The sequence below is a fragment of the Squalius cephalus genome, assembly GCF_949319135.1.
Source record: "Squalius cephalus genome assembly, chromosome: 10".
Lineage (NCBI taxonomy): Eukaryota > Metazoa > Chordata > Actinopteri > Cypriniformes > Leuciscidae > Squalius > Squalius cephalus.
The window spans coordinates 30,525,622-30,540,372 of record NC_137131.1 but is presented as its reverse complement, the minus strand read 5'-3'; the positions used below and the strand labels follow the sequence as shown (position 1 = coordinate 30,540,372).

Genomic DNA, 14,751 nt, shown 5'->3' with positions numbered 1-14,751 from the left:
GTGAGAGGGGGAGTGGCCAGCTGTGCTCACTCAGTGATAGTGTGAGAGGGGGAGTGGCCTGCGTTGTGCTCACTCTCACAGCAGTGTCAGTGTGAGAGGGGGAGTGGCCTCTGGTCCTGCGCTGTGCTCACCATAGACTGTAAAAAATAGGTGCTCACTCAAGGCTTGTTCGACTTGAACCGGCGCTGCACAGACCGATCGGTGAATGACATTAAAGTACCGCGAGAGCGAATAGAAGTAAACGGCTCCTAATGCTTTTGAATTGCTCTCGCGGTACTTTGATCCCAGACAGCATGGTAACATGGATTCAATGTTGAGTTTTGATCCAAACCATCATTTTGGTTGACATAAAAATTTCAATGTTTAAAGTGTGTTGGATCAGCATTGAAATTTTGATGAAAGGGAACAGCACATATGGGTGAAGACAGTAGGTGTGTTCGACATCGGCTGCGGCTGGATGCACCCGATCGGCGAGAGTAGCCGCGCGCAGGCGGGGAGGAGCTGCAAACGGAGACGTGAAGTCGGACACTTTCTGGTTCCCGTGGTGACCGCTCACGTGGTGTTTGCATACTTTAGCCTACCACAGCTGAAGTGAAATAAATGCAATATTTGCCAAATAATAGATGTTTCAGAGACATTTTCATTCAATATTTTATGTTTCATACGCTTCATACAGCGTCTGTTTGAACAAGAATAAAGTTCAACATAAGCTACTATCAATGAAGTGGAGTCTACGTTTTTTAATCAGTTTTAATTTGATAAACATGACACAATAAACATCGCAACGACATGAAAAGAGTGTTTACTGTTATAAAAAACTGATTTGAGAGCTTTAGAGGAACTAAAGGTGTTCGAATAAACACGAAACACACGTGATCGTTGTCATGCAGTGAATCCGGCCAATCGTGGAACAGCTGTGTCGTCATCAGCCCTCGTGCAGCCGCTCTTGAGAAGCTGCGCTGGCTGAGTTCTCCGGCTACTCTCGAATCGCTCTCGCGGTACTTTGATGGCATACGTCACAGTCACGTGGTGTCAGCGCTGTATCAAGTCGGACAAAATTTCTAACCGGCATGCACTGCTTTAAGTCAGCCGCCCGCCGATCGGTCTGCGCAGAGCTGCATGAAGTCGAACAAGCCTATTGACATTGAACCAACAGTGAGTCTCAGTTTATGAGCACAAGATCTTGCAGGCATGTATCTGTGCAAAACTCTACTGGGTGTTTCCCAATCAGTGGGGCGTTTCAGTTCATGATGGGCACTTTCAATGGTGTTACCTCATTTGCTCTAATTCACTGGGGGTTTGGTTTAGGGGTGGGGCCTCATGATTTTAGCAAGTCTTTTGAAAAATTGTTGAAAAACACCAATTGTAGTTTGAAAATTGGCACTAATTGGTATACGCCCATTTTGGTTTTGCATGTGGGCTTCTCAGTAGTTAATTGATGCTTCCTTATTAGAGAGAAAACACAAGGGGTGCTTCTCAATATCCCTCCTCGTCTCCTCTCTCCTCCGTCCTCCATCCTATGACCCGGAAACCGATCGAGCACAGCCATCTTGAAGGACATCTCAATTCTCTAATTGCACTGCGAGGAGTCGAGGATCGAGGAGTGAGGAGGCTTCCAGAGGAGTCATAAGCCAGGATACACAGGTGTATCCTATACGGAAGAGTTTTATCGACTAAAACGTGATGCACGTATAAATTCTCCTCCCCCTTCACATCAGTTACAATAATTTTGATTTATACTTTACTTTTGCAGTTTATATAAACCACACATCTCACATATTTCAACAGGGTATCTTCACTGAAAAAAATTTGGAGTATTAGGATTATTAGTATTAGCTAGAAAGTTTTTTCACTCAGAAAATGCTAGTAAATTTACAAAGATTTGCCAAGTAAAAACCTAAACATATTTATCAGTAGCTTTAATTAGAAATCTTTAAGTTAAATTTACTTGGAATATGGAATTAAGTAAACTTTACTTAACCTAGTTAAGTGAAAGTAACGAAGAAAATAAGTAATTTTAACTTGTCTAGTAAAAGGTTGATTAATATCGATTTTGTTGTAATTTCCTTTGCATTACATTTCACTCAATCAATAATATTGAATTATACCAGTCATTTATAGTATGTGCTTTACTTAGATTATCTAAGTAATTTATACTACAACATGTCAAATATTAAGCATCATGTGAATGCAAAGACCTCAATACTTGGTAGACAATACACAATGACGGTAACATTTGGTGGATCGTTTTTGTGTTTGAATGTGTCATTTTGAGCAGAAAATTTACTCGAAATGTCACAAAATGGCAAGTTACTAATCCTGACAACAAAAGCAATGATAAAACAGTGTAAATACAGCTGGAAACCAGTGAAAAATTAACCTCATTAATTATTCAAGGTCAAGTGCATGATGGGAACCCCAGTATCAGAAAAGTTGAGTAATTTTTACTTAATTTTATTGAGTTGATATTTACGCTTTCATTTCTACTCGCTTGAATTAAGTACTGATATGGAATTTACTTCGTTTTTTAAATTCTTGTCTGAACTAACTTTTTCATGTAAATTACATTGTTTTTTTTCAGTAGTATTTACTTCACCAAAAAATCATTTTTTACAGTGTTGCTTTATTATTATTTATGATGAATTTCTTAAATAAACAAATTTCAACAACATAAGGGCAGATCCTCTGAGCGCTGCTGATGACGCGGTGAAGTGACGCTCGAGTGATCAAGGATTCCAATGTATAAAAAAAGCTTTCATTCGATCCCTCCGTCCTCGCGTCTTTTCCTTGCAGCCTTCCCTCGCATCCTACAGGGGGAGGAGCTGAGACGCAAGGAAAGGAAGCGAGGAAAGGAAACGAGGATACACAAATAAGAATTGAGAAGCACCCAAGGTGTGTCCTATACGAAAGTCTTGTGTGTTTGACATGCATGAACTCTGAGTTTCAAACAATTGTGCATATAATGTATTTCTGTTTTTAGTATGCTTTTTACTTGCATTTTATTTATTGTTACTAAATCTACTAACATACATTAATTTTCAAAGTAAGTAAAGTGTTGAAATAAATTGCACAGATAGCATGGGAACATTGATACAATGTTGAGTTTTGATCCAAACCATAATTTTGGTTGAGATTGACATTTCAGTGTTTAAAGTGTGTTGGATCAGCATTGAAATTTTGATGAAAGCCAACAGCACACATGGGTGGAGACAGTGACATTGAACTAACTGATTTGTAGTTTATGAGCACAAGATCATTCAGGCATGTATCTCTGCAGAACATTAGTGGGTGTTTCTCTATCAGTGGGGCGTTTTCAAACCACAATGGGCATTTTCAACCGCTTTACCTGATTTGCTCTAATCCACTGGGGGCTTGGTTTAGGGGTGGGGTGGTTTAGCAAGTCTGTTGAAAAATGTATTTATTACATTTGTTGTAGTTTGAAATTGGCCACTGATTGGTAAACGCCCATTTTTGGTTTTGTATGCGCACTTCTCAGTAGTCTAATGCTTCCTCATTAGAGAGAAAACATAGGTGCATTCTATACAGAAGTCTTGTTTGTTGAAGCACCTGACATACTTACATGACTTCTCTAGCAGTTTCAAACAATGGTGCATCTACATTCTTAAAAAATGCACATTGTTTAGTAAAGTTTATTACGAGTTTCCTGAATAAAGTTTTAACGTCATTTAACACTTTTCTTGAAGTGCAGGAGACATGAACATGAACAAGAAAGTTACACTGCAAACATAGCCCATGTCTTGCATCCGTCAGTGCTTGCATGCAGAGCACATTGCTCCTATTGTAGGAATGAAGGCCGACGGAGATGGACAATTAAAAAAGAAGCACCCTCCTGATAATGCTGACATTGATTATACACTGAGTTGTTGTCGACAGCATAATCACCTGACCTGGGACTTGATGATATCCTGTGCCTTATCACTGCTTAATCAGGTAATCATTCATATTCCTGAATCTGTATTAAATTTGAGAAATGTAACTGATTTCCATTCAGTTTAGCTTGTTTCCACTGAAACACAATAACAAAAAACATCTTTATTAAGAAAGTGACTGACATGGCTATTTTATGATATTTAAAGAGATTAAGGTCTACATCAGACTTCTGAAGCCAATTTTATTTTTAAAGGTTGAAATGCTTTTGTCCTATTTCTCCCCCTTTCTTTTTTTAAAGAATGATCTTTTAATATATTTTTGTCATTGATTGATTGAATAAAATAAATTGACTCAACTGCTGGAAAGGTGTCATTTATATTTTAAAAGTTTTTTGCCAAATTTTTAAATGGTCAGGAATTTGTTGACGCATCACTGAAGTGTAGTTGAAATATTAATGTTGTTTCAACATTAACTTGGTACATCAGATGGCAACATTGTTTGACATTCCTTTTCATTTGTATTTTCAGTGTTTCAACCAAATGTATTTAGAATCAACATCACATTGTAACATTGATCAAACCATATTACCAAAGATTATTTTAGTTTATTTCAGTGTTGATTCAACAGCAGTGATATAGATTCAACATCTTAGTGAAACGTTGATTCAACAATATTACCAAAGATTATTTCTGTTAATTTCAGAGTTGATTCAACAGCAGTGATGTAGATTCAACATCATAGTGTAACGTTGATTCAACAATAATACCATTGATTATTTTAGTTAATTTCAGAGTTGATTCAACAGCAGTGATGTAGATTCAACATCTTAGTGTAATGTTTATTCAATATTACCATTGATTATTTTTGTTAATTTCAGTATTGATTCAGCATCGGTGATATAGAATCAATCATAGTGTAATGTTGATTCAGTAGCAATACTATTGATTTTTTGTTCAACAGTTTCAACATTAACTGAGGGTGCAAAAGTGATGCTGATAAAATATCACTTTGTAATGTTGAATCAATACTATTACTGTTGATTTTTGGTTGAAATCTCAACATTGCTTCACCATTAACTGAGGGTGCAAGAGTGATGCAAAAACAACATCACTTTGTTGAAGCAATATAAACACCATTGATTTGTGATTGAAATCTGAACATTATTTCAATATTAACCGAGGGTGCAAAAGTATCATTGAAACAACATCACTTTGTAATGTTGAAGCAGTATTAACACCATTGATTTGTGATTGAAATCTGAACATTATTTCAATATTAACCGAGGGTGCAAGAGTGATGCTAAAGCAACATCACTTTCTAACGTCATTTCAATGTAATCAGTGTTGACACATCAACACTGACTCAACATTATTTCAATGGTTACATGCTATCTGGGATGTCATAAACCGATCGGTCTGTGCAGCGCCGGTTCAAGTCGAACAAGCCTTCAGTGTCAGTGTGAGAGGGGGAGCGGCCAGCTGTGCTCACTCAGTGTCAGTGTGAGAGGGGGAGTGGCCTGCGCTGTGCTCACTCTCAAGCCGTTTCTCAATATGCGTTCTTGTCTGTACTTGTGATCTTGTGGACTTGTGAAACGTCATCAGTCGCTGCCCAAGTACTGTTCCAATTCAAAGTTCACATCTAGCCAAGTCCAGTTCAAATCCCCGGATGTGTTCTTGATCCGCCCCTTTTACCGAGGATGCATCGAGAGGTGACTTGTGAGGACTTGAGACCTATGCTTGAGACAGCCAGGTATCCCAGAATGCATTTCACACCAACCAGCAAGCGTCAATAACAGAAGAGAAACCCAGCGTAATTTAAAAATACTGCTGTTATTGTGTCACGAAATGTAGTTTTAAGAGTATTTCAGGCGAGAATGTAGTTGTTTAAAGCTCAAATCTTTGGTTTATTTATAAAGATAGCGCCTATTTGAAAATTTGATCTGACGGTTTCGGAGTTGTGAGATCCAGGCAATCGGACGCTCGGCGCTCATGTACCCCGCCGAGAACAGCCTTTCCTCGGCTAGTGCAGCTAACGTTTTGCCGCTGGCTCGGATGTCTCTTGTCTAGTGGTTTAACATGAGATATAAATCGTCTTGTGTATATCTAACGGGCGATTTATTTATGTATTTATTTTATTTGTCTCATTAATCTATAATTTGTTCCCTGGCAAAACGTTTTGGTTGAGGGCAAAGTGAAGTTTCATAGCTTTACATTTAGTCTATTTAACTTTAACGTTGTAGAGAGCTGACTTATCGTTTGCTAGCTTCTTATACCTTTTAGGCTACTTATACTTTTATAATGGCTATTATTGATCATTAAAACTGTCATTTAACAAAAAAGGTTATGTCATTGTATACATATAAAACATAAAATATTTTATTATACATGTTGCCTACATTCTCTTTACTGTATGTATATATAATAAAATAAAATGACACAACCCTGTCTCTTTTTGCTAAATGTCAGTTTTAATGATCAATATTATAATGATTTTTATGTATCATATTTTTAAAATAAAAACAAAAAGAGTCAGGGTTGTGTCTTATATTTCGTGTTGTTATGTATGCAGTGAAGATAATCAATTGCGTTGCCTGAACCACATTTGTGTGACCATTAATAGATTTTTTTAAATGAAAATGAAAAGAGGCAGAGTAGTGGTTTATAACATATTTAGTTTTATTGTAGCCTAAATATATATAAAGAGATAACCGGATTAGCCAGAGTGAGCTGAGTGACGCTATCAAGTACGCCGCTGTTCCATTTGCAGAATAACCGGACTTGCGTCCTCCCGTCCTCGGGAGTTCGTTCTCCTGAGTCGAACTTGGCAAGTCCAAACTACCAAGGACGCAAGTCCGAAGTTTGCATACTTGGTATTGAGAAACGGCTTCAGTGTCAGTGTGAGAGGGGGAGTGGCCTCTGGTCCTGCGCTGTGCTCACTCATTGTGCAGTGTGAGAGGGGGAGTGGCCTCTGGTCCTGTGCTGTGCTCACTCAGTGTGCAGTGTGAGAGGGGGAGTGGCCAGCTGTGCTCACTCAGTGTCAGTGTGAGAGGGGGAGTGGCCTCTGGTCCTGCGCTGTGCTCACTCAGTGTGCAGTGTGAGAGGGGGAGTGGCCAGCTGTGCTCACTCAGTGTCAGTGTGAGAGGGAGAGTGGCCTGCGCTGTGCTCACTCAGTGTGCAGTGTGAGAGGGGGAGTGGCCAGTGGGTAGAGCGGCAAAAGCCAGTGTGTGCTTCTTTTATCGATATATATTTAACAATATCTTTTGCATTTCTAATCCAAACAACGTCAAACTTGGCACTGCACTTACTCGAGAGATATGCAAATAACACACACACACACAGACAGACAGAAAGACATTCCCGTAATTTACGATAGATAGATATAATATAGAGAAGTAAACAGTGTAGGTGACTTACAGATTCAGTTAACATCCACAAATGAATAAGCGCGACGATTCAGGGAGCAGGCTACACAGTGAACTTGACGATTCAGGGAGCAGGCTACACAGTGAACTCCGAAAAAATGCTATGCTTGAGCAAACAGTTTATGAATAGGTTACTACAAATGATGGCCGTGAATAAAATATAATATTCAGAAGTAAACAGTGTAGCTGACAGAGTGTTTATGTCAGAATGTTTATTTTTAAACCACAACCTTCTAAGTGCTTCTTTTACCGATATATTTAATGATATCTTTTGCATTTCTAATCCAAACAACTTCAAACTTGGCACTGCACTTACTCGTGCCCGTAGCAAGACACCTGTCAAGTTTGAAATCCATCGGACTAATGGTTCGAGAGATATGCAAAGACATACAGACACACAGACAGACACACAGACAATGTAATTTATAGATAGATGTTAGTGGATATTAACCTCACAATCCGAACTGTCAGTCCCAGGTGCAGATCTAAAGTGAAAACAAAGCATTATTAATGAGTCACGCAAACACGCAAAGCTTTTTTTACACTCAATGCTATGGTTTGTACATACATTTTGCTGCTCTGACGGCCGGACTTCACACTTTGTCTAGATGAAGCCCTGGCCTCCCGAGAGGATGAAAAACCATGAGCCACTCGTCTTTCTTCACCTATATGTGTTTGAGTAAACCAGAAAACCAGGCAGTCAATAATTAAAACCGTGTTCAGGGAATTTATACTTTGCACTCGTATTTTAAACAAACGTCATTTTGAAAGCTTGTAAAGTTGCCAGCGTACGCTTGCTGTCTGGAGGGACCGTCTTTCTCTCTCTGTTCTTCTTGACTTTTTCTGTCTGCTTTCCATCACTCTCAGTATTGGTGGAGTGCCTGCTTTTGGATCTCTGTTTCTCTTGCCACTCTGGGGGTGACAGCATCAGCAGAAACTCTTTATACTTTTTATACTCCTTCAGGATGTCTTCATACTTAGAGATGTCACTAAAATAAAAGGATAAGCAGAGAAAAAAAGATAAAGAAACAAGATGAAATATTTTGGAAAGCATCTAACCATACAAATTTTTTATACCTCTTGATTGCCACCATTTTGGAAGTAGTCTTCTTGATCTCAGCTACTTTCTCCAGCTTCATCTTGGTCTCCTGCTCAGCACTGAACAGTATTTAATGGTTTTAGTCATAAGATTTAGGCCACGTATTCTGCTGTGTTAATGCATGCCCATGTAAAAAAGAAATCATTTGATATGCCAATTTATTATCTTTTAAACACTGAGTTTCTTACTTCAAGCATTATAATTCAAGATATCAACAGGACTGTAATGATAGTACTTCTCTTTCTTTATAATATTTTATAAGTGCAAGTTAGTATGACAGGTACGTTTTGATAGCTTCCACAGAATTCTTGTCATTTTCTTTCAGAAATTCTTCAAACAAAATGGCATCGTCTTCCAAGAACTTCTCAGCTCTTGTCAATTTTCCCTCTTCTTCTGCAGCCATTTGCTCTAGAAGCTGAATCTCTTCTTTCTTTACTGCCAGAGAATACTAAAAAAAAAGTAACAGAGAATATGTGTTCGAAAACAATCAGACACAGAAGAACAGAGAACCAAACACAGAGGTTGAGTAAAGAAAAGCCTGTCAGAAACAATGCATAAAACAAAGACAGTGAACAAATGTCTACCTGGCTAGTGCTGAGAACTAGAAAAACAAAATATCATCTTACCTCAAGTAAGAACAGCTCTCGTCTCTTAGTGATATATTCATTCATGCTTCCTTTATCAATTTTGAGGTCTTAGAAAATGAGAATAACAACAGTAGGCTTTTTTTAGTAGGCTTATATTTACATTTAGTTGGTTTACAGTAGGCTTACATTTTTAGACTAAACTTTTTACTTGCTGTGGGTTTACAAGTTTGATGCAGACATGGTGTGGTATGGCGTGGCTCACCTTTGATAGATGCCCTCCATGCGGGTGTAATTTGGAGCTGTCCATGAGTGTGTGTGACTGGTGTGTTACACTCCCCTTCTTTCAGTTCCTTGCTCAGTCTGGCTTGTCTTGCCCTAGTTCTGGCTGCAAATGTCATCTTCTCATGGACAGATAAATCCAACTTACTTTGGTGCTCCTGCCATGACAGCGTGCACAATTTCAACTTTTAGCACACAGCTTCATAATAATAATAATAATAATAAGTTTATTTTATATAGCGCCTTTCTCAATCCCAAGGTCGCTTTACATAGTAGGAAGGCAAGGAAACACAACAACAAACAACCAAAACAATACAACAAAGACAAGTTATCTGTATGAAGCTATGAGTTGGGTGTGGAGAAGTGATCATTAAACAAAAAGGTCTTGAGATGTGCTTTAAAGAAGGGAAGAGAAGGACAGTCACGAAGAGGTTGTGGGAGGCGGTTCCAGAGTTTGGGGGCCAAGGCACTGAAGGACCTGCCACCCAGGGTGGAGAGTCTGGAGCGGGGGATAGCCAAGAGATTTTGGTCAGAGGATCTGAGTGAGCGGGAAGGAGTGTAAGGGGTCAGGAGGTCGCGGATGTAGGGGGGAGCAAGGTTGTGGAGGGCTTTGAAGGTGAGTAGTAGTACTTTGTGTTTGATCCGGGACGGAACTGGTAGCCAGTGGAGTTGGTGGAGAATGGGGGTGATGTGTGCTGATCGTCTGGTATGGGTGAGGAGCCTGGCTGCCGAATTTTTAATATATTGTAGCCTTTGAAGTGATTTAGCAGGGAGACCAAGGAAAAGTGAATTGCAGTAGTCTAGACGGGACATAATGAAGGAGTTAACCAAAGTCTGTGCATCACTAACAGAGAGGAAGGGTTGGAGGCGAGCAATGTTACGGAGGTGAAAGAAGGCAGTCTTAGTGAGTGATCTGATATGAGGATCAAAGCTAAGGGTGGAGTCAAGCTGAATGCCAAGGTTTTTAACAACAGGGGTAGGGTGGACAGGTGAACCATCAATGTTGAGAGTGAGACTGGGAGATTTGGAGAGGATGCTTTTAGGGCCAATCAGCAGAATTTCGGTTTTATCTGTGTTGAGTTTGAGAAAATTGTTTTGCATCCATAATTTTAAGTCAGAGAGGCAGTCAGTGAGGGAGCATGGTGGTGGGTTAGAGGGAGAGGGAGTGGTAAGATAGAGTTGGATGTCATCTGCATAACAGTGGAAGTTAAGACCGTGGCTGCGTATAATCTGGCCAATAGGGAGGATGTATATGAGAAGGAGGAGGGGCCCAAGTACAGAACCCTGGGGGACACCACGAGTGGCGGGGACTTGGAAGACTGATGTGGACCAAGTGTTACAAACTGCTTTCTGTTGGAGAGGTATGACTGGAACCAATTGAGGGCTGTGCCAGAAACACTAATAGCAGACAGACAGGCGATTAGAACATTGTGGCTGATGGTATCGAAAGCAGCACTAAGGTCAAGGAGAATGAGAATGTTAAGTGAACCAGAGTCAGCAGACAGAAGGAGGTCGTTAACTATGCGTAGAAGGGCAGTCTCTGTACTGTGACATGAACGGAAGCCAGATTGAAAAGGCTCATACAGGTCATGGTGATTAAGAAAGGTGTGTATTTGTGAGGCCACCACTCTTTCCAGTACCTTGGCCAGGAAGGGGAGGTTGGAGATAGGGCGGTAGTTTAATAGTGATGTTGGGTCGCAGTCCGGTTTTTTGAGAATGGGTGTGACTGCAGCAGTCTTGAGGGCAGCAGGCACAACACCAGAGTTGAGACAGGTGTTTACAATCAATGCAATGGGTTCAGATAAGGATGTGTTGTAGGCTTTAAGTAGAGGGGTGGGGGCAGGGTCAAGCTGACACGATGAAGAGTTGGACTTATTAATAATGTCAGTGATAGTGAGGGAGTCTATAGCGGTGAAATGGGAGAGCTGAGGACCCAGAGAGGGAGGAGAAGAAGAGAGAGAGATAGCATTGGGGTTGAAGCAGTGGTAAATTTGGCTAATTTTGTCATCAAAGAAGTGTAAGAAGGCCTGGCACTGCTCAGGGGTCTTAGGACAAGCAGTGACAGGGGGTTTGAGGAGTCTGTCCAAGGTCCTGAACAGGGTTTTAGGCCTGGACATGGAGGAGGTTATGAGTGATGAGTAATAGTTTGAGCGGGCAGCATTGAGGGCATCCCTATATGTCTGAGTATGTTCGGTGTAAAGCATGGAGTGAATTGTAAGGCCAGTTTTCTTATATAGCCGTTCAAGACGGCGGCCAGCGGCCTTAAGTTGCCTGAGCTCAGGGGTGAACCAGGGGCATGTACGGTTTGCTGGTACAAGCCTAGTCCTGACAGGGGCTAAGCTATCAAGCAGGCTGGTCAGGGTGCCATTGTACATAGCAACCAAGTGTGGACGAGAGCTCGTCAAGGTCAAACAGTGGCGAGGCCTGTATAGAGGCAGCAAACATGCTGTGGTCTATTGACCTGATGTTACGACATGTGATAGTTGTTTTCTCTGAGGAGGGAGGAGGAGTGATCATATGAAAACGGCATTCAATGAGCTTATGGTCAGAGACACCAGAGATGGAACCAGAGACAGAGATGTCATTCAGACCAGAAGAACAGAGCAGATCCAAAGTGTGGCCAAGAGTGTGAGTAGGAAAGTCAACATGCTGTGCCAAACTAAAATAGTCCAATACAGAGTTAAACTCCGAGGTGTAAGAACAATTAGTATCCACATGAATGTTAAAATCCCCTAACATAATCACAGCAGAACAAAGAGATGAAATAACAGTGAGAAGTTCATTCAGTTCAGACAGAAAATTTACAAATGGTTTAGGGGGGCGGTAGATTAGCAATAGTAAAAGGGGTAGGGTAGAAACAACCTTCACAGCAATATATTCAAAGGATGTCACTTCAAATGGCCTAAGTTCTTTAACAGTCAGATCTGAGCGGTACACTACAGCCAACCCACCCCCTCTCCCTACAGATCTGGGTTTGGATAAGTAGCAGTAGCCAGGGGGGGTCAGCATGTTTAAATTAATGCAGTCACCGGGTTGTTGCCAGGTCTCTGAGAGACAAAACAAGTCACATTTTTTGTCCACGATGATATCGTTTATCGGGGCCGTTTTGTTTGTGATTGAGCACGCATTTAGGTGGCCAATGTTAAAGTTCTGACATGATGACGAGGCAGGAGGAGGCAGCCTAAGAGGGCGACGAAGGTTTTCAAAGTTAATTCCCCTGTTCTTTGGCTGGTATCGTCGACAACGGTCGGGCGTGTAAACAGTTGGGATTTGAGGATCATGTCCATAGATGAGAGTCGGTTCTCTATTGAAGCGATGAGCATAACGTGGACGACTAATAATTCCAAGCGAGGAGTTTATACAGCGTCGGGTCCAGGGGGGCGTGGCAGCGAAAAAGTTTGAGAGCAGCAGGAGTGTAAACAGGCTCCATTGCCAAGTTACAAAAAACACACAGGCACAGCATAAGGTGAGCTGAGAGGACATTAATCCAGCTGCCAGCGGGAAACATGACATTGACACAGTAAAGTTGCCACAAGCAACACAGCAACACCACGCTAATGCTACATGTTAGCCAACCAGGCTCACAACACAACCCAGTCCGCAATGTAATCAGCGTAGTTTAGTACGCCAACCACTGAACAGACTGGGGACAACAACGAGGCAAGCGGGTAGAGACACACTCACCACTGCAGTAGTCACTGTGAGGGGAGAGAGGAAGAGAGCTCATGCAGGGATCGACCCCCACCAAATTATTACCCCCCTAGCATTAGTAGGTTTAGGATTAGTTGTGGGGGAGGGGTTAGGATTAGGGGTGGGTTAAGGATTAGGCAATCAGGTACTGACTTCATCAGTTCTGGCAGGTCACGTTAGTCAAGCTCGCATCAGCTGACTCTCAGCTGATCCACGTCTACCTATAGGAATATGACGCCTATCATAGCATCCATATATAAGCTCCTTCAGTATTATCAACAGATATCGCGTTTCTCAGGAGCCAATTCCCTCCTCCATCCCCAGCTCCTCCTCTCGGCCAAATCAGAATTTGGCATTCTGATTCCCCTTTGAATCAGACTAAATTCTCGAATTATGTTGTACATTAAAATATTGACATTAATGATATCTGTTTACCCTGAGGGGGGATTTTGCTGCTCTCCCTGCTCTTATCCATGCAGGGAGTTCTTGCCCAGAATAGAACCATACCACCAATCCTAACTGTATGCTAATTGTCAATCGTATTTGATGATAGTGGTCTTGACAGAACCTTGGTTAAAGTTCTGGCAAGGTTTTCTCAAAGTTGATAACAAACATTCTTCCAGTAACATTAATGGAATGTTTGTTCAAAGTTATCTGGTCTTTAATGTTCTCAAAACAGTAACACAAAAACGTTTTACATTGTTCGTGGAACTTTTTTTTTTTTTTTGTCTAGCTCTCTTGTTTCTAAACATTCGAACATTCAAAAGTAACGTTCCCAAAATGTTTGCAAAATGATAAAAATGATAAAATGCAATGTTCCTCTAGGCTAACATTCGTATAACTAAGATTTTTTGTTTGTTTGTTTGTTTTTTAAACTGGATGTTTGTCATAACAGAATGGGAATGTTAGTAATACATTCTTAGAACATATTTTTGTTAGCTGTAAGTTAGGCTGTTTTTGTAATACAACCCTGATGTCATTTTAGTGCTGGCTTTATTCTTTAAAGGGTATCAGCTAAAATTCAATGTATTAAATGATACAAACCAGCATCCTCTGAGTTTTTTCTTTGTTCCTCATCTGGAAAATATCATTGTGTTCAGGGATTTTGAAAGTATTCACATCATCGGTGCTTTCTAAATTAAACAAACATACACACACATCCACAAGGATATTTCATTGATATAATGGGTTTTATACAGAGCAAATAGGTCGTAGACCAATACAGTAGGCCTACCTATTGCAGCCTTTAAGTAGAGCTAGAAACCATATTTACAAATTCAGAGTAGGCCTGAATGGCCCAATTAAGATGTACTTTTTTATTAGATACCATGCATAAACAAATGATGGAAATAATATACAAATAAATGTAAAATATAATGGCTGAACATTTTTGTTTTAATTTTCCGACTTGAATAGCCTACTTGATATATTGTAATAATGCCCAACTTGAGACCTATCCCTTGAAGACACTCAAACCATCACAGAAAACTGCATTTTTACAGTAGGCTACTATAAATGTGGGGACATTTGGTCCAGGACCACACACACACACACACACAAACACATTCAAACAGCTTTAACGCATCTAACCAAATATGGCCTGATGTATTTTTTTTTTTCATTAGATTAAAGACATGCCAATGTAGTTACATTATATTAGAATTATATGACAGATATAGCCTAGATAAATCTGCTTGCCCATTAATGAATCACCCATGTATGAATCCTATGTGTCTTACTGTGTGCTGATGTTGCAGATTTGGACATGCTGCTCCAACGGTAAA

At 40.4% G+C, this 14,751-nt stretch overlaps 1 protein-coding gene across 1 annotated transcript in view; it reads right to left on the bottom strand.

Moving 5' to 3' along the window:
- The window catches only part of cfap100 (cilia and flagella associated protein 100), a 23,580-nt gene extending 8,829 nt beyond the window's left edge, over positions 1-14,751 (bottom strand). The window contains exons 1-9 of the mRNA XM_079883304.1: positions 14,707-14,751; positions 14,012-14,100; positions 9,261-9,435; positions 9,038-9,105; positions 8,696-8,859; positions 8,390-8,470; positions 8,105-8,301; positions 7,881-7,977; positions 7,764-7,797 (exon numbers count right to left, since the gene is read on the bottom strand). Coding sequence (XP_079739430.1) covers positions 7,764-7,797; positions 7,881-7,977; positions 8,105-8,301; positions 8,390-8,470; positions 8,696-8,859; positions 9,038-9,105; positions 9,261-9,435; positions 14,012-14,100; positions 14,707-14,734 — 933 coding nt within the window. The 5' untranslated portion in view covers positions 14,735-14,751. The remainder of the gene's footprint in view (positions 1-7,763; positions 7,798-7,880; positions 7,978-8,104; positions 8,302-8,389; positions 8,471-8,695; positions 8,860-9,037; positions 9,106-9,260; positions 9,436-14,011; positions 14,101-14,706) is intronic.